Source organism: Sardina pilchardus, chromosome 8, assembly GCF_963854185.1.
Source record: "Sardina pilchardus chromosome 8, fSarPil1.1, whole genome shotgun sequence".
Classification (NCBI taxonomy): Eukaryota; Metazoa; Chordata; class Actinopteri; order Clupeiformes; family Clupeidae; genus Sardina; species Sardina pilchardus.
In genome coordinates, this window is record NC_085001.1 from 14,173,465 (window position 1) to 14,192,905 (window position 19,441).

At 40.1% G+C, this 19,441-nt stretch overlaps 4 protein-coding genes across 5 annotated transcripts; 3 read left to right on the forward strand and 1 right to left on the reverse strand.

Moving 5' to 3' along the window:
* Positions 1 to 1,123: 1,123 nt before the first annotated feature.
* Positions 1,124 to 2,373, forward strand: LOC134089557 (protein TsetseEP-like). Of its 2 annotated transcripts, XM_062544012.1 has the most exons (3): positions 1,124 to 1,150; positions 1,294 to 1,351; positions 1,452 to 2,373. In XM_062544012.1, exons 2-3 carry the CDS (start codon positions 1,298 to 1,300, stop codon positions 2,295 to 2,297), a joined length of 900 nt encoding a protein of 299 aa, XP_062399996.1. In that variant the 5' UTR covers positions 1,124 to 1,150; positions 1,294 to 1,297; the 3' UTR covers positions 2,298 to 2,373. The 2 variants fall into 2 exon arrangements, with proteins under 2 accessions (XP_062399996.1, XP_062399997.1); XM_062544013.1 differs by lacking the exon at positions 1,124 to 1,150 and having other exon boundaries at positions 1,256 to 1,351.
* Positions 2,374 to 3,302: 929 nt separating this feature from the next.
* LOC134089558 (protein TsetseEP-like) lies at positions 3,303 to 4,554 on the forward strand. The gene is made up of 3 exons (XM_062544014.1): positions 3,303 to 3,356; positions 3,491 to 3,548; positions 3,649 to 4,554. Exons 2-3 carry the CDS (start codon positions 3,495 to 3,497, stop codon positions 4,447 to 4,449), a joined length of 855 nt encoding a protein of 284 aa, XP_062399998.1. The 5' UTR covers positions 3,303 to 3,356; positions 3,491 to 3,494; the 3' UTR covers positions 4,450 to 4,554.
* Positions 4,555 to 5,552: 998 nt separating this feature from the next.
* On the forward strand, positions 5,553 to 6,775 carry LOC134089680 (mucin-2-like). The gene is made up of 3 exons (XM_062544129.1): positions 5,553 to 5,618; positions 5,787 to 5,863; positions 5,978 to 6,775. Exons 2-3 carry the CDS (start codon positions 5,801 to 5,803, stop codon positions 6,722 to 6,724), a joined length of 810 nt encoding a protein of 269 aa, XP_062400113.1. The 5' UTR covers positions 5,553 to 5,618; positions 5,787 to 5,800; the 3' UTR covers positions 6,725 to 6,775.
* A 5,867-nt stretch (positions 6,776 to 12,642) lies between these two features.
* Positions 12,643 to 18,111, reverse strand: rchy1 (ring finger and CHY zinc finger domain containing 1). The gene is made up of 9 exons (XM_062542840.1): positions 17,965 to 18,111; positions 17,312 to 17,431; positions 17,070 to 17,185; positions 16,149 to 16,227; positions 14,916 to 14,960; positions 14,529 to 14,587; positions 14,380 to 14,409; positions 14,078 to 14,198; positions 12,643 to 13,608 (listed from the first exon to the last, which is right to left on the reverse strand). Exons 1-9 carry the CDS (start codon positions 18,016 to 18,018, stop codon positions 13,441 to 13,443), a joined length of 792 nt encoding a protein of 263 aa, XP_062398824.1. The 5' UTR covers positions 18,019 to 18,111; the 3' UTR covers positions 12,643 to 13,440.
* Positions 18,112 to 19,441: the final 1,330 nt, after the last annotated feature.

The window sequence follows — 19,441 nt, forward strand, 5'->3', positions numbered from 1 at the left end:
AACCAGAACAGACTTAAATTGATCAGTGTCCACACTGTAAACATATTCTAGCCAGCTAGGAAACAACTCAAATGTAAGTCCAGGGGCAAATACTGTTTTGTTTTTTCTTCACAAATCGGTACCACCCAAGGTGGAAAAATAGTATGGTATTGGTATTTTTGCCTTCCTACATTTCTCTTGTAACCCTGCTTTAAAAAAAACACCACTCCAATTAAAAGTTGACGCCTGCTGAATAGGGTACAATTTTAGACATCTTACCATGAAACTTTCCAAGTTTATTGCTTATTTAGACACAATAAATGTTTTGTATTACAAGTGTTACAGTCTAAAATGTTATGTTTGAATATGCAAATGAAATTAGACACAAATCTGGTATGTCGATCTGTTTCAGCAAGTACAAACCATAAAGATGATAATAGTTTTGGCCTTGGCCAATTTTGTGAAGTTGTATGTGTGGTCTGGTATGTGATGAGGGATGCTGAGGCCTTCAGGCTCTATGGTGTTTTGTGCCCCCAACGTCGTCTTCCAGGCAGCACTGCCACTGTTGACTTAAAGGCACTTAATCCTAACCCTAACCTTAACCCATGCCGCTCAATGGTGGGTTTTGCCCCCAACGGCACCTTCCAGGCAGCACAGCCTAAAAGGCACTACCTTTATATTCCACCCCTAAACTGAGGGGAGTAGTGCCTTGAAGGCAGCGCTGCCTGGAAGGCACCATTGAGGGCAAATAATACCAAAGACCACCCATGCCTAACCCTATCGCCTTCCAGGCAGCGCTGCCTTGAAGACAACGTTGGGGGCTCAAAACACCAAGAAATGGTTATGAAGTTTCACTATGAAGTGGGTACTTGGATGCCTTATAACACTGATTTCAATCATTTATCACCTGAATGTGTTAAATCCTCCTGCTGACCTGAATGCTGGAGAATGTCCAATGCCTTCATGAGCATGGGCTTGTACAGCCTTGTTGCAGCAGACATTGTGGAACATAAGATAAAGGTTAAAAACATTTTTTATCAATTTCACTGGTTCTGAGCAGAGAAGGTGTGGCTAAAAGTTGAATGCATGTGTTGCACAGCTTTAAAAGCACAATATTTGAGCTGATACCAGCACAAGAAGCAAACAAAACAGACAGCTTCATTTAGAGAAGGTGATCTATCTAAGTAATATTCTATGATCTGTTCTTTCTTATTATTGTTATTGTTTGTTGTTTTATTGCTATTGTTGTTTGGTTGCAACCTTGTAAGCTGATAGCTGTTTAAAGGCTCATTTTGTGGATTGCTTTTGGAATAGAGCGATGAAGACCTTAATTGTGTTGGTGTGGATGGCTAACATATGTTCTTGTATCTCAGTAAGTACATAAACCTCTCCGCTGCTTGTATTTGAAATGTTTTGGGGTTTGTTTCATGAGTCTCTGTATGACCCCCCTGTGTTTATGCTCCTCCCTGAAGATACAGAAGCTGAGAAAAGCTCGTCAACTGGGCTGGGGATGGACGTTGGGAGATGACTATGATTACTATCAACCTGTCATTAATCTAGATCCCCCTGGAAATGTTGCACCCGCTCCAAATCCTGAACCCGCTCCAAAACCTGCACCGGTTCCAAAACCTGCTCCAAAACCTGCACCAGTTCCAAAACCTGCACCCGCTCCAAATCCTGCACCTGCTCCAAATCCTGCACCTGCTCCAAAACCTGACCCTGTCCCAAATCCAGACCCTGTCCCAAATACTGATTACCTCACTCCTGCATTTCAAATCCTGAACTTGCTCCTGTCCCTATCCCAGATTGCCTCAAACCAGGACACTTCAAATCCTGCACCTGCTCCTGCTCCTGCACCTGTCCCAGATCCCCGACCCAGACCTGTCCCCCTCCCTGCAACCGCCCCACCACCTCTTTTCCTCTTCCCTAACGGGGATGGAGAGTCGGGTCAGGCTTTTCTCTTGCCTCCTAATGCTGGTCAGGGTGGTCAGAGTGTTTTCCTATTCCCCCCTGGTTTTCAGTCTTACTTCCCTGAAACAGACCAAGAACCGGCACCCGGGCCAGAGCCCGAGCCCAGACCGAGACCCGGGCCCGGGCCACAACCGAGTAGACCGCCCTCCATCAAGCCCGGCTCACAACCGAATCCTCCAGATGGGAATCGACCTCCTTTCATCATCTTCCCTGGCATTGTGTTTCCGGCTTTGGAAGATGGATCTGACATCGATATGGCCTATTTTCTGAAACAGTTGTTTGGAAGCATCAGTGAGAACCCTGATCAGTTTGTCAGTTACATGAATGCACAAAACACCAAAGAATGACCAGTGCTTTGTTGTGTTGTGATCTGATGGCTTCATCTGCATTCCTGTTATATTCTGGTTATTTTGAAAGTTTTGTATGGCCAGTTGCTTATTGGCAAGTAAAATTAGATTTTCTTTTTAATCAATAAAATGACTGTGATGAATGAATAACACCAGCTTTGTGGAATCCTTACAGTACATGTAGATGGTGATGGTAATGACCGTTAAATCTGAACACACTCGACAAAACCAGAACAGACTTAAATTGATCAGTGTCCACACTCTAAACATCCATATTATCTCATATTCTAACCAGCAACTCAAATGTAAGTCCAGGGGCAAACATTGTTGTTTTTTTCTTCACAAATCGGTACCACCCAAGGTGGACAAATAGTATTGGTATTTTTGCCTTCCTACATTTCTCTTGTAACCCTGCTTTAAAAAAAAAAAAAAAAACACTCCCACTAAAAGTTGACACCTGCTGAATAGGGTACAATTTTAGACATCTTACCATGAGACTTTCCAAGTTTACTGCTTACATTGAGACACAATACATTTTTTGTATTACAAGTATTACAGTCTAAAATGTTATGTTATGTAAGAAATGAGACACAAATCTGGAATGTCGATCTGTTTCAGCAAGTACAAACCATAAAGATGATAATCGTTTTGGCCTTGGCCAATTTTGTGAAGTTGTATGTGTGGTCTGGTATGTGATGAGGGATCCTGAGGTTTTCAGTTGAAGTTTCACTATGAAGTGGGTACTTGGATGCCTTATAACACTGATTTCAATCATCTGTCATCTGGTTAAATCCTCCTGCTGACCTGAATGCTGGAGAATGTCCAATGCCTTCATGTGCATGGGCTTGTACAGCCTTGTTGCAGCAGACATTGTGAAACATACGATAAAGGTTAAAATGTTTTTTCTTTCAATTACACTGGTTCTGAGTAGAGAAGGTGTGGCTTAAAGTTGAATGTATGTGTTGCACAGCTTTAACAGGCACGATATTTGACTTGATACCAGCACAAGAAGCACACAAAACAGACAGCTTCATTTAAAGAGGGTGATCTACTATCTAAGTAATATTCTATGATCTGTTCTTTCTTTTTCTACTTATTATTGTTACTGTTTCTTGTTTTATTGCTATTGTTGTTTGGTTGCAACCTTGTAAGCTGATAATTTTTTAAAGGCTCATTTTGTGGATTGCTTTTAGAGAGATGAAGAGCTTAATTGTGTTGGTGTGGATGGCTCATGTGTGTTCTTGTATCTCAGTAAGTACATAAACCTCTCCGCTGCTTGTATTTGAAATGTTTTGGGGTTTGTTTCATGAGTCTCTGTATGACCCCCCTGTGTTTATGCTCTTCCCTGAAGATACAGAAGCTGAGAAAAGCTCGTCAACTGGGCTGGGGATGGACGTTGGGAGATGACTATGATTACTATCAACCTGTCATTAATCTAGATCCCCCTGGAAATGTTGCACCTGCTCCAAATCCTGCACCTGTTCCAAAACCTGCACCCGCTCCAAATCCTGCATGCGTTCCAAAACCTGCACCCATTCCAAAACCTGCTCCAAAACCTGCACCCACTCCAAAACCTGCTCCAAAACCTGCACCAGCTCCAAAACCTGCACCCGCTCCAAAACCCGTTCCAAAACCTGCACCCGTTCCAAAACCTGCACCCGCTCCAAATCCTGCACCTGCTCCTGCACCTGTCCCTTTTACTCCCAGCCCTGCTCCAGCTGTCACAAGTGGTCCGCCACCCATCTTCCTCTTTCCTAGCGCAGACGGAGAGCAGTTTCATGTTTTTCGTTTCCCTTCTAACAGTGGCAACGCTGTTCAGGACTTCAAATTCCCCCCTGGTTTCGATTTTAATGCTCCTGAGACTGACTCAGGACCTGCCCCTAGGCCCAGACCCAGACCAAGGCCCGGGCCCAGCCCAGGCCCACAACCAACTAGAGCTCAGCCCTCCATATTCCCTCCGACTCGAGGACCAACCTATATCAAGCCTGGCTCACAACAGATTGCTCCAGATGAGCGTCAACCTCCTGTCATCATGTTCCCTGGTATTGTGATTCCGCCTGACATTGACATGGCCTCTGTTCTGAGACAGCTGCTTGAAAGTGTCGGTCAGAACCCTGATCAGATTGACGGTTACATTATAACCAAAGAATGACCAGTGCTTTAGCGTACTGTGATCTGATGGCTTCTCATGGCATGTGTATTTGTGGTATGTTCTGCTGTTTTTAAGGTTTTGTAATGCCAGTTTCCTGGCATTTCCATGAGCATTTTTCAATTAATAAAAGCATTGTGATGAATGAATAACACCAGCTACAGTGTGTGGAATTCTGACGTGTAGATGGTGACTGTGATGACCGCTGAATCCGTTAAACACGTGACAAAACCAAACCACACTTAAATTGATCAGTGTCCACACTCTAAATATCCATATCATCTCATACCCTACACTTTTGATAAACCCACCACCATTAAAAGGTCATAAACCTAAAACACAATTTTGAACAAATAGATCTTACCATGAAACAATTATTTTTTTGTATTACAAGTATTGTGATATGCTTGAATATGCAAACAAAATTAGGCATTATCAAATGAAACAAGCATTTGCATACATTTCCCAAAAACAAATCTGGATATCAAATAACACCAAATTCTTGTTTTAGTTTGTTGACATATTACAGTCAAATGTTTCTAAAGAGGGAATTTTGTATGTCATTTTATCTATAAATGTTAATCTAGACACATATTTTTTGTAGGCTATTCCTAATGCACTTTATTGCCTATTGCTTGTACCACCTGTCCTTTCCTGTAAATGCATGACTTTATGGCTAGAGGGTGACTTTTTGCATAGACGTGTTGACTTTTGTGGCATCAACAGATTACATTCCAAATTTTGCATTTAGTAACTTATCTTTAGAAGCATGCATCTGCCTTTCATTTTGTGGTTTGTCTAGTGAAACAACATGTTTACCAATGATAGGATGATCACACGTGGGATATGTACCACCCATTGTTTTGACAAACATGTCATCATTCATCGTAGTTCATGTCTCTAATTTAGGTTTATTTTAAGGCCATTTTCACTATTCATTTTTGACAAAACAAAATGCAAAATACACTTCCGCCGATGTCAAAGAAAAAGAATTACAATGAGGATATCCGTTGAGGGGGAATAATAATCATGTACTTGCTTTATATAAGCAGGCATGGTCCTTGACCAGTCTTATTTTCAGTCTGTACTTGACTGGTGAGGATAGCTCCACTTTTGCTTTTGGATTTAACAAGCGAGTTTGTCCAGGAAACCTTGTGTTCACAGTGAGTAAGGTAATGTTATTTAATCCTATCTGTAAATCTCTGTATCAGTCAATATCCTTAATAATATCTCCTTGTGGAATGTTTCAGATGTCTGTTGTGTCAAATAGTTCAAGTATTGTAGGACATTCCATTAACTCCTTCAAATGCTTAAAAATGGCCAATTCTGTTTCTTCATAGGACACAAGACAACAATGGGTGAACTTAAAATAGCATTTTTCATTTGCTTAATCTCAGCAACAGCCTCTTCAATACCAGTAAGTCTCTAACAAGATGAGAATAACCTTCCATATTACATCACTTGAAATGTTTTCATGAAGTCCCTAAATAATAACTGCATAATCACTCTGCATTCTCATCTGGTCCAACAGATCAACTGTGATGCAGCGCAGCTCCGTTCTCTCCTCCAACTCAGCCTGGAATCACTGGAATCTAAGGAGACCTCCTCAGAAGAAGTTGCCGCCGCCGCCACCACCACCACCACCGGCGCCCCACCTGTCCTGCCACCCGTCCTGCCACCCGTCCAGAGTACACAACATGCCACTCATCCAGTGATCACCAACACAGCCACAGGACCTGTTGAAACAACCTTGGTGCCACAGGCCAATGACCAAAACTTTGACCTCCAAGGATCAAGCTTCACTACTCCTCCCTTCCCAGTGAACACACCAGCCCTGGAGTCCCCCACGACGCAGACCACCCGTGGAGCTGCACCTCAGCCGTACCCACTAGAGAGAAACAACAGCACATTGCCTGGACCTGCTGGAGGTGAATCACTGGAATCTCTGGAGTCTTCCTCAGAAGAAGTTGCCACCAACCACGACGCCCCACTCCCACCTGTTGAGCCAGCACACATGGCAGAGAGTACAGCCGACGCCACCCATCTAGAGGTCACCAACACAACCACAGGACCTGTTGAAACAACCTGGGAGCCACAGACCAATGACCAAAACTTTAATTTCCAAGGAACAGGCTTCACCACTTCTCCTTTCCTAGTGAACACACCAGCCCTGGAGTCCCCCATAGCGCAGACCACCAATGGCGTTCCACCTCAGCCGTACCCACTAGAGAAAAACAACAGCACTTTGCCTGGACCTGCTAGAGGTGACAACGTTTGACAGTTTTAATGTTTGGTAATTGCTATTATGCCCACCATATTCATGGGTGAGTCATGAGAAAACGTATGTTCGTACTGTCTCGTGTTTATCTCATGCATCGTATGTACTAATGTGGCTGAACTGAGCCTTCAGTATAGAGTTTTCAATAATGATGAAGCAATGTACACACGTATCCACGGTGATACAGTCTAATCAAATGCTAAATGCATGAAGGTGCTGATCTAAATACACTAAAACCTCCATTTTAAATTGTAATATTATTTTGGTTTGTGGAAGGATGACATTCAATGCAATACCTTGTATTTGCAAAAATGGCTGCTTTTCAGGCACTGTTCAACAAATGATACACTGCACAATGCTGGAATGAATACATAAACAAATGAATAAGTGAATAAATGAATAAACATTACTTCCTCACCAACATACTGTGTCACTCATCAGTCATGTAAATCATAGCTGTTAAGCCACAGCCTGATTACAGCTCAATAAAAAAGAAAGACACCCAGTCTGTTTTTGATCTATGCAAGATTAATGTTCAGATAACATGACCTTGTACTTCATCATCTTAACCCTCCCAAGTCTGAGTGCAGTGGCTCTTCAAAATGTGAGTAGAGCAATGTTCCATATTTACACAGTCTTAGACTGGTTGGCACATCAATATTAAATGGAATATCTGTTTTTATTTTGAAAAAATACTGTTGGTGTGTATTTATCCATGTTAAACTGAAGTGTATAATTTAGTGAACATAGTGAAGGTGGCATATTAGATTAGGATGGATTAGATTAGATTAGATTCAACGTTATTGTCATTGTGCAGAGTACAAGTGCAGAGACAACAACATGCATTTGGCGTCTAACCAGAAGAGCAGAAAAGTGCTGTAATTGATGGCTGTAATTAAAGCAAAACGAAGCTATGTAAAGTATTAAATCAGGGTTGATGACTTCTCAAACCCTGTTATTCTAGTTTCCGGATTTTATTACATTTCAGAAATGTTACCCTTTTTTTCATTATTTTGATGTTGTACACTTACTGTAAAAATCTGTTTTTTTTTTTTTTTTTTTTTAATGGGGTTTGATTTTAGGCTGTATGACAAACAAAGTAACTAGAGTATCAAAGGGATATTATGATTTTCTATAGGCACTGTAGATATATGCAGTGTATTACCAGTAATATAATACAAGAATAAACAAATAAATATGGATATTCAGTATGACCCATGTGGACTGATATGTACAGTGTCTACGGTTATGTGCAGTGTAGTAACAGCACCATTGCAGTGTAGTAGCAGTAACATTATAAGAGTAGTACAAATAAGTGTTTGTGCAGGATGACTAGTACAGAGAGTAGCAGAATATGGCTATGTATAAGTGTACTTTCAGTATATACATTTTATAAATAAAACAATAGCTTCATTTAGGATTTTTACCCCACATTATCTTAAACTACCGGTGTTTGAATTAATTTTGTCACTGTAGAGGGCACTATTGCATCAGAGTCTATGGCTGTACCACGCTGTACCGCACTGAGTATTTGGGGATGAGGTACTGCACTGCCCGCGCGCCCTTCTAGAAAATCAATCATTAGTGCATAAAGCTGTTTGACATTCCTTTCTTTCATATTGCATGGCTATTGCATGTTAGGGTTACACTTTCCCGAAACAACCACGGACCCAGTGTTTTTCTTTTTATAGGTCAGAACAAACTGAGCCTTAGAGTTATCAAAATGTAATGTAACACATGCAATAGAGGTTGATAAACATTCATTCTGACCACTGATAGGCAACATGTTTTTTGCAAAAACTTGTACTGTGATTGAGGACTCATGGTCATGTAATGAACATTATGTCTAGTACCCTTTGATGTACAGTATGTAATTTTATAATGCTTTCTCATTCTTACACTTGTCTTGGGAAGGATATAATTGAGTGGTTGAGCATTCTTATCAAAATTATTTTTAAAAATATTGATATTTTGTCCAGTCCACACATTGTCCAACACAACATAAACATAAGTACATTTCAGAACTAAAGATATATAGTTGGTCCAATGATTCCAATGACAACAATACACACTCTTAGACATATTATCAAGTGGGATTCATCACTTAGCACATGAGGATGAGAGCACATCTGGATGGTTAAAAACATTTGGCGCATCCGTCTTTGACCTCTCTCAACTGTCTGTTTTGAGACTGTTGTCACATGGAGCCCTTTATCTAACAATATGAATGTCTTGAAATTACAGATTTTATCAGTTTTATCTTGAAATGACTGAATGACTGATTCTCTTTAAATTATTAATTTTAATTGAATGCATCGCTACCATTAAAATCTCTCTCGTTGGTTCTTTAGGTCCCACAGCACCAGACCTCTATACAGACCTCTAATGGCTACCAAAAAAAGACCATTTTATATCTCTCATTTACAATGCATAAGGAAAAATACAATCCTATCTCCATTCCTCCAAGTTCCTTCATGTCTATGTTACGGAAGGTCAATTCTGATTTAGCAAACAGAAGATTAAATCGTAGAACACCACAATCCCAACCCAGAATCAAGCTAGCCTTTATGCCTACATCTATAGATCAAATTAGGAAGTTGTGGCCAGGAAAGAAAACTGTCAAGCCGACTGTATCAAAATCAACAATTTCTCCAACCACACAATCAACTCCAGCTCAAGAGTTCACCTCTACATTTTCATCCATCACTACTCAAGATTCTATGACCATGACCGAAAGCACGGAAGACTCTATGTCCACAACTCCATCTGAAATCACACAAGAACCAACTGCAACTTTATCTGGAAGCACTCAAGAATCTACTTCCACAACGCCAACTGAAACCACTCAAGAATCTACTACTACAACTCCAACTGATACCACTAAAGAACTTTCATCTACAATTCCATCTGAAAGCACTGAAGAACCTCCATCTTCAACTCCAACTGAAACCACTCAAGAATCTACTTCTACAACTCCATCCAAAAGCACTGAAGAACCTCAATCTGCAACCCCAACTGATACCACTCAAGAATCTACTACTACAAGCCCAACTGATACCACTCAAGAACTTTCATCTACAACTCCATCTGAAAGAACTGAAGAAACTCCATCTGCAACTCTAACTGAAACCACTCAAGAATCTACTTCCACAACTCCAACTGAAACCACTCAAAAATCTACTACTACAACTCCAACTGATGCCACTCAAGAACTTTCATCTACAACTCCATCTGAAAGCACTGAAGAACCTCCATCTTCAACTCCAACTGAAACCACTCAAGAATCTACTTCTACAACTCCATCCAAAAGCACTGAAGAGCCTCAATCTGCAACCCCAACTGATACCACTCAAGAATCTACTACTACAAGTCCAACTGATAGCACTCAAGAACTTTCATCTACAACTCCATCTGAAAGCACTGAAGAAACTCCATCTGCAACTCCAACTGAAACCACTCAAGAATCTACTACAACAACTCCAACTGATACCACTCAAGAACTTTCATCTTCAGCTCCATCTGAAAGCACTGAAGAAACTCCATCTGCAACTCCAACTGAAACCACTCAAGAATCTACTACTACAACTCCAACTGATACCACTCAAGAACTTTCATCTACAACTCCATCTGAAAGCACTGAAGAAAATCCATCTGCAACTCTAACTGAAACCACTCAAGAATCTACTTCCACAACTGCAACTGAAATCACTCAAGAATCTACTTCTACAACTCCATCTGAAAGCACTGAAGAACCTCAATCTGCAACCCCAATTGAAACCACTCAAGAATCTACTATAACTCCAACTGATACCACTCAAGAACTTTCATCTACAACTCCATCTGAAAGCACTGAAGAACCTCCATCTGCAATTCCAACTGAAATCACTCAAGAATCTACTTCTACAACTCCCTCTGAAAGCACTGAAGAACCTCAATCTGCAACCCTAACTGAAACCACTCAAGAATCTACTACAACTCCAACTGATACCACTCAAGAACTTTCATCTACAACTCCAACTGATACCACTCAAGAACTTTCATCTACAACTCCATCTGAAAGCACTGAAGAACCTCCATCTGCAATTCCAACTGAAATCACTCAAGAATCTACTTCTACAACTCCATCTGAAAGCACTGAAGAACCTCAATCTGCAACCCCAACTGAAACCACTCAAGAATCTACTACAACTCCAACTGATACCACTCAAGAACTTTCATCTACAACTCCATCTGAAAGCACTGAAGAACCTCAATCTGCAACCCCAACTGAAACCACTCAAGAATCTACTACAACTCCAACTCATACCACTCAAGAACTTTCATCTACAACTCCATCTGAAAGCACTGAAGAACCTCCATCTGCAACTCCAACTGAAACCACTCAAGAACTTTCATCTACAACTCCATCTGAAAGCACTGAAGAACCTCCATCTGCAGCTCCAGCTGAAGCCACTCAAGAATCTACTTCCACAACTCCAACTGAAACTACTCAAGAACCTCCATCTGCAACTCCAACTGAAACCACTCAAGAATCTACTTCCACAACTCCACCCGAAAGCACTGAAGAACCTCAATCTGTAAACCCAACTGAAACCAATCAAGAATCTACTTCTACAACTCCAACTGAAACCACTCAAGAAATTTCATCTGCAACCCCAGCTGAAACCACTCAAGAACCTCCATCTACAACTCCATCTGACACCAACCAAGAATCTGATTCTACTAATCCAACTGACACCACTCAAGCATCTGATTCTACAACACCAAGTGAAAATACAAAAACATTGGCTTCGACCACTTCAAAGGACACCACTGAAGCAATCACCCCTACAACTCAAACCGAAAACACTCAAGAACCTGCATCTACAGCTCCATCCGAAAAAACTGAACAATCTACTTCTACAGCTCTGCCCAGAACCACTCAAGATTCTATGTCTACATTTCCAACTGCAACCACCCAAGACTCAATAATCTCCAAGGCAGGAAGAGGAGATACCACCGGCATTCCAGAGATTGGTGATTAAATGTTTAACCATGGCTGGGCATAAAGGAATTTCCAAAAATATATTTCAAGATGGATATATGTATAAATTGTATAGTACTGTGCAAGTCTTAGATACCCATTATATTAGTTGTTTTAGCAATGCTACGTCATCACATATATTTTTAAAATATACTTCTAGAACAGTGCTTCTCAAACTTTTCACAATGAGTACCAATCACCTCAGCAAACAACTGGCTCTCCAAGTACCACCATTATAGTGTAGCGTAGGCCCATTTCACTACATGTTTTAAATTGTACATACTGTTTTGCATGTTTGTTTTTTTTTGCTGTTGTCCAAGAAAGACAACAAATAGTTTTACTTCAGCAATTGCTGAACCATCTGCGTACCATCAGTGATAACCTTACCACAGTTTGAGAACCATTGTTCTAGAATATAATACAATATAATATTTATTTATCTTTATGTCCAGAAAATACAGTAAAGATAAAAACACAAAAATGTGTACTTCCGGTTCTGGTTCGTCTCCACCATTAGATTAGTTCTTTTGCTGTGTTATAATGACCGATCTCACATGGGGAAAGCTGTTGATGGAGCTGGTTGGTTCCTGATCTGGCTGGCCTGGGACACATCAAGATCAAGTTACAGTTGAAAGACCTCATTGCTCAGTTTAAGTTGAAAAGGTTTATATTAAGCTGACACACTGTTTCCTCCCTGGTGAAGAGGGTCACCAGAGACACCAGTACATCTCCAGTGGCTTCTTGTAATTCTGTGGCGCAGGCACACGGTCAGCTTTTGTGTATACATATACGTGAGCAGCTTATACACACACACATCCTATAAATTCTATTCTATTATAGATATATAGAATGTGATGGAAAACACTGTAAATATAACATGCAATTCAATACAATATAGCATAAAATCTTTATTTAAATTTAAAATCTTTCATTTGTTACATCTTCTAGGTGTTATCAAAACTGAATTCATGTTGCATGTTTTGCTGTTTTTTATTAATGCAAATACCTTCAGATTCAATAGCTCCTGCAGACACCAGGGGAAAAGCAGCAGAGACATTCTTCATTAAAGAAACTCAACTATAAATAACTGTCAACGGAAATGCATGATCATCACAAGCCCTGCTCCTACATTATCGTTACTTTTATTTGTAACAACATGACACTGTATTCTGTGACCATTTTCTCCATGGTTAATCTTCGCATTTTATATACGCAATCCTCTAAACAAACATGAAAGATGGACTGATGTATGTTATTTTTTGTGATGGGGAGTACAAACATTTTAATAATACAGACAAAGAGACATGTGGAGGTGCTTCCCTGGCACGGGTACTGAAAATAATAAAATTATGTAATTGTCAGTGTGTTTCACGATAGTATTAGTGGATTAGAGACAAAATTAGCCATCTTCTCACTTTTTACAGTCATCACTTCTATCTGAACATCGCTTGTAGCCATTTAATAAATGCTACAATTACTGATAGTAAATGTACTTCTATTGGTAACAAAATCTAAAGGGGAAATGCTCTACTACTCACTTTTATCGTGGGCATAAATTCTGATAAGTGTCCTGAGATTGTGATCACAGCAACTGGGTTTTTTTCTGCATCATCTCAAACCTTATACGTGACTGCGGAGGGAGTGTGCGTCCTTGCGTTCAGAGTCTGACGTGGGAGGTAAGGAGGGAGATGGGTCAAGGGTCGGGGGGCGCATCCTGCTGCGGAGGCTCTTGAGGCTCTGGTTGTGGAGGCTGGATCAGTCCCCCGTCCTGTGCCGTGTTGTACGATCCACAGCCGCTACACTTCAAACCCAGGACATGGAAGGGCACCGTGCAATGAGCTTGGCAGTCATTGCAAATGATCTAAAATGGAACAACAGAATCAACATGAGATTGATCGGAAAGCCTAAACATAGGCCATGTTTACATGGAAATTCTTTCTTTGTCATTCCGATTGAAAAAAATGTGCCGTCTGTTAACATGAGGCACGATGTATTCCTATCAGGTGCTCTCAAGCACATTTTTTTTAGAATCTTTGATCGGAATAGCCATTATTGCTACTTTTCCTTGAGAAGATACAGCAGTCAATTAGAACGACCGTATACATGGGTGTTCATTTAGAATAGGAGCAGACAACAAAAAAAAGATGAAGAAGAAGCTTTTATCATAAAAGACTGACGGGTTTGACTATTATTATGATAGACAAGATGATTGTGACCCAGAGAGGAGTAGGATTTCTAGTTGAAAATGAGTCTGTGGTGTAAACAAAGCCAGAGCACTTTGTCACACCATTATGTGTATAGCAGTCAGTCATTATATCAATATAGAATACCTTGACAGTAGCATCCTGGTACTCAGTAGGCATTGGTGACTGGGCAATTTCCTTGTCCCTCTCTTCCCAATAAGCCTGCATATCGCAAGCAGAGTGCATACAGAGCGGGCAGCGGTAGGCACTATATATAGGGGCAATAGAGAAATGGCCAAGTATCATACTGTTTCATTGGCATGCACAAAGAACATAATAATTGTTAAACATATACAGCTAAAACAACAACTGGTACCGCTATTGAAGAACTGATGACCAGAGACCACTTTTCATATATTTTTGAGTATAAGTAAAGGAATATGCATTACCCTGTTTTGCACATCTCTATGAAGCAAGTTCTGCAAATGAAAAACAAAAGTTTATATGGTATGGTTTATATGGTTTATAGGTATGTTTATGCTGCATGATGCATGATGTACAAACATTCAGTCAAATTGGCAAAACGTATAACACATACTTATGAAGTAAATGACCACAAGGAAGCACATCAGCTCCTATCCTAGATGTATGAATGTCCTGAAAACAATGCAAGATCAAATACAAACACTTAATTCAGGAACAAATACCCAATACAAAGTTAGATGAATAAGTCTTAAGAGTCAAGATTGTATTAATACTGAATCCTGTGGGAATAAAACAGTAATCTTTATGTTTCTCTGTGGCAAATCAAAACATTGGAGCACAGGGGTCATGACACCACAGACAAATCGTGTATTCACTCAACATACACCCATCAACATTTACAAGCAACATGTCTTAAAACAAACAACTCAGTTGCCCTCCAGATGATAACTAAAATCCAAAGATAGTATTACAGTTTTAAGGTTTAAAAGGTGTCACTTACCTCCATGCAAACTGGACAATTCTGTCTGGACACATTCTCCACACACTACAATCCAAAGAAAAATCAAAGATTAAAAGGTACTAAGTGATATTACACGGTTTCTAAGCTAAAACATTTTTTTTGTCAAATACAGCAAACATCACATCACCATCCTGTAGTTGTCTGTGCCCTGAATACACTGTACAAAACAAATGTGGTCTCTGTGGACAGCACAGGCTCCAAAAACGACCTGGACCTAGTCTGGCTATCACCATACTAAGCTCAATCTTTTAAGATTGAATATTAGTATGGGGAAGCTGTGCTTTTTTTCTACTGCACAAGAGGCATGATCAATGGGCATCGTTCAAATGACTCCGTACGCTTGGATAGTCCTTCAACCAATCAGACCAACGATCCAGTGCGTCTTTTGGATGAGCTAGTTTCTGATTGGAGCCAAAGTTTCTGGCAGGAAACAGAAGAGATTGATGTGCAGGTTTCCAGCCTGAGCTGCCGGGCGAAATCCAAATTCGCCGGAAGTTCAGACAGGGTTCACCCAGCCTAGCCTGGACCTTGAAACATAACGAAACTGTTCCAGCCAATCACCGACGAGATGCACGTACAGTATAGGATAATTTCAGTTGCACTAGGGTACAAACCCCCCTGGGGGGCCCAGGGGCATGCTCACCTGAAAGAAAATTTAGCATATTTAACGCTTTAATGCATCAATCTGGCATACTTTAAAAGATATTCAGAGGTTAAACTTTCGATTTTTTATCTTTGGATGGAAATATTTTGCGGTGCATGCAATTAAAAAAAAAATAATAATAATAATAATACCATCGCGCTATATTGTTGGCATGACTCTATTAATTTAATAATTTATCTATCTGAGGTGCTGGACTGGTTTCGACCCACTTTAAGCCCTGGCTGTAAGAATAGAATAGAATAGAATAGAGTACATACTTTTTTGATCCCGTGAGGGAAATTCGTTTCTCTGCATTTGTTTCTTAACCCAATTTAACCGAATTAGTGAACACACACAGCACACAGTGAACACACAGTGAGGTGAATCACACATTAACCCGGAGCAGTGAGCTGCCTGCCCAACCAGTGGCGCTCGGGGAGCAGTGAGGGGTTAGATGCCTTGCTCAAGGGCACTTCAGCCGTGGACTGGTCGGGCAACATTCCGGTCACAAGCCCGAAACCCTAACCAGTAGGCCACGGCTGCCCCGAAGAACATGAAGACCTCAATACCTTATGATTGCCTTGAAGATTACTGGCTAAACACAGATTGCACTTCTCACAGTGAAAGTACTTCTCCCTTGGTCCAATCCTATGAGAGAGAAAAATATGGCATGCTATGATGAGTCTCTAACAAAAGTCTGGTTACATATCTGACTCAAAATCAAGTTTTACTGGCCAAGTGTGTTAGCACACATGGTGAATTTGAATCACACACATCAATGCTTATTGGCCAGGTAGCTTAAAGTACATAAAATAAAATACAGATAATATACTGGCAATGTCCAATAGATACCGTATTTTCCGGAGTATAAGTCGCACCAGTCAAAAAATGCCTCATGAAGAGGAAAATGCCATATATAAGTCGCACCTGACTATAAGTCGCATTTATTCAGAAATGTATTCACAAAATCCAAGACCAAGAACAGACAGAGGCTGTAACTAGACACAAAGGCCAAAAAGATTAATATTAATGGTGAGAAGGCGTGAATGGCCGCCCATCTGTAGTTGTAGACAGCTGTAGACAGCAATGTTTACTCCTCTTTCATTTTGTAATTATTCAAAAACATGTTAAATTTCATTTGTAAGGGCCAGCCAGACGATGAAAAAAAGTGCGACTTATAGTCCGGAAAATACGGTATTATTTATTTGAAATTAATGCACAAAAAACACAATATGATTAGCGTAAACAACAATATCCAATCACGTATGAGAACTGAATGTATGAGTGAATGGCATAACTTAATAGAGGATGCCATCTAATTACGAGTTTGATAATAAGAGGAAATTAGCTGCTGTTGTCTAATTGCTATTCATTCTCTTTCTCTTTTGGGACTTCTTCATCTCATGGACTACAGTGATGTGTTGGTCATATATGTGACAAGGACAAGCAGAAACACAATCACATCTCAAAAACACATATAGGAATATTACCTGCATATTCCACAAGGTTTGCAATGATACTGCTTCTTATCCTTGTCAAACAAATGGCAAATACCGCAATAATATTCCCCAAATTCCACGTTACACTCCTTGCAAGAATGTTGCGCCTGTAATAAAAAAGAATCATTGAGTAATTTGCCTACTGTAATAAGACATTGGAAAGCAATTCTAACATCACCTTTTAGGTAGCAATACTAAAAACAGAAAATTATATGAACTTAGAGTGAAGTTACCTCTTGTATGGCATTGCATACGATGCACTGGACCTCCTTAACCTGAAATCGGTCCATTTGATGGTCTTCTACAGCATCGTGGCACAGTCTACACACGTAGAGCTTCTCACAGCAAGGTGCCTATGCCATATGATATTTATCGATGAGAATGGTTGTAACAACATACAACCTGCACTGTAAACTCACACGTTAACATCTTTAACACATTGCATTTGCGAAATCAACCACTGAGAACCGTAATGATAGGATAACTAGCTAGTCAGCTAGTTAACTGTACCGGCTAGCTAGCTTGCCACTTCAAAGTCTGATGTTAAATCTCAATGACATTTCCCGGGCACGTAGCTATTCCTTTTCCGTTGTTATTAACAATGTAAATGTAGAACAGTTTCGTTACCAACAAATTCAACTAGCTACTTTACGGGACTAATTTGGAAGCTTGCTCATACCGCTTACTTGATTGCTAGCTTGTGATGTTATCATTTCGATGCAAGTTGACTGCTAGTAGCTAGCTAGCAATAGCACGCTTGGTTCCATTGCATGATCATCTACCCCGATCATAGAAGTTATTTGACATTAAACAGTGGGCACACAACATTGTCTGTTCAAAGGTTAATGTGTAACACTGTAGTTTTTGTAAGTAAATGAAATCTCACTTTCAGCCGACAGCTGCGCACGTAGTGTTCACACCCCACTTCAGTGGCAGCCATATTTTGTTTTGATACGATGATGACTTAACTTCACGTCGGGCGGCTCTTGTGCCGGCGGCTAGGGCCAAGTTGAGGACTGCCAACAGAATGCGCAGTAACACGTGGGTCTGTAGTAGGGATCCCACAAAGACATGTTCATACTTATTTTCCTATCATCAGTTATCACAGTTATCTGAATACCTGCCTGAACCATGGGCACAGAGGTGTAAAAATATAGCCTTTATTGTGATGCCAGATTAGGCCTACAGAGACAAGTGTCAAGTAGGCCAATCAAGTAAGTAAGTAGGCCTAACTAAACTTTATTAAAGCGCATGTCATATGTGCTCCAAAAGAGAATAACAAAAGAAGCACGACCAAACAATAAAGATAAACTGGTAGGCCTAGGCTAAACATAAAAAGATGTACATTAACATAACATAAAAAATAATTACAAAATGATGAAATGTCCAATGATAATAAATAGCAATAGCCTAAGTAAAAGGAATACTACTACTACTACTACTAATAATAATAATAATAATAATAATAAATAATTTAAATCAAAACAATTACTTGAATAGCCCGCCTGATTAAAAGCTTGTGACAACAGATATGTTTTTAGTTTGACTTTAAAAGAATAGGCCTACTGTCAGAGAAGTTCTTAGCTCAGGAGGCAGGGAATTCCATGACTAAAGGCACCATGTGCTGAATTTGAGTTCATTCTGGTATTGCAAGGAGCCCTTTACCTGAGGATCTTAGGGATATGACTGGTGAATTTGCTTCTATATCTATCTATCTATCTATCTATCTATCTATCTATCTATGTCAGAAATGTAGGAGGGAGCTACACCCATCAATGATCTGAGTATTCTGGCTCCGGTATGTTGGATAAGCTTTGGGATCTGTTTTGTCAGTCAAGGAAAAAGTGTAGTCTAATCGACTAGATATAAAAGCATGAACCCGCTTTTCAGGCAGGGGAGTTGAATGAATTAATGAAAAAACTGATTAATGAAATAAATGAAACTGATGTCTCGAGGCCTTAGGACCTAAAATAATCTATGTATTCATTAAGTGTCAAGTAGGCTATAAGGTTCAGAGTATAACCAGATTGTAAGCCTACAGTGCATACATATTTACACTTAGGCAATCCATCTGTTGACATGATTTATTTATATCCACATGGCCCAATCTGGATGGGCTTTAGATTGATTTTCTTCTACTACACGCTAGCATACACGCAGGAGCCTATACTCAGCCCCATCAGGGATCAGAGAACTGTTGGACTATAGAACTGAATATCCTCTTGCACCTCCATGTGACTTTTTTCTCCAAAAGACAATTGAAACACATGTTCATGGTGATAGGCCTATGCAAAACATAGGTAACATGTTTTCTTCATTCATTTTAATTTTCTCAAATGTGTAGGGCTATTAGTAATTAGTAG

Excerpts from the sequence above, each read along its gene's own strand:
- LOC134089557 (XM_062544012.1), top strand. The coding sequence starts at position 1,298 with ATGAAGACCTTAATTGTGTTGGTGTGGATGGCTAACATATGTTCTTGT. Across the intron at positions 1,352-1,451 it reads ACATATGTTCTTGTATCTCA|ATACAGAAGCTGAGAAAAGC; the intron begins GTAAGTACATAA and ends TCCTCCCTGAAG.
- LOC134089558 (XM_062544014.1), top strand. The coding sequence starts at position 3,495 with ATGAAGAGCTTAATTGTGTTGGTGTGGATGGCTCATGTGTGTTCTTGT. Across the intron at positions 3,549-3,648 it reads ATGTGTGTTCTTGTATCTCA|ATACAGAAGCTGAGAAAAGC; the intron begins GTAAGTACATAA and ends TCTTCCCTGAAG.
- LOC134089680 (XM_062544129.1), top strand. The coding sequence starts at position 5,801 with ATGGGTGAACTTAAAATAGCATTTTTCATTTGCTTAATCTCAGCAACA. Across the intron at positions 5,864-5,977 it reads CAACAGCCTCTTCAATACCA|ATCAACTGTGATGCAGCGCA; the intron begins GTAAGTCTCTAA and ends CTGGTCCAACAG.
- rchy1 (XM_062542840.1), bottom strand. The coding sequence starts at position 18,018 with ATGGCTGCCACTGAAGTGGGGTGTGAACACTACGTGCGCAGCTGTCGG. Across the intron at positions 14,410-14,528 it reads TGTGGTCATTTACTTCATAA|AACTTGCTTCATAGAGATGT; the intron begins GTATGTGTTATA and ends TTTCATTTGCAG. Across the intron at positions 13,609-14,077 it reads ACCAGGATGCTACTGTCAAG|ATCATTTGCAATGACTGCCA; the intron begins GTATTCTATATT and ends GTTCCATTTTAG.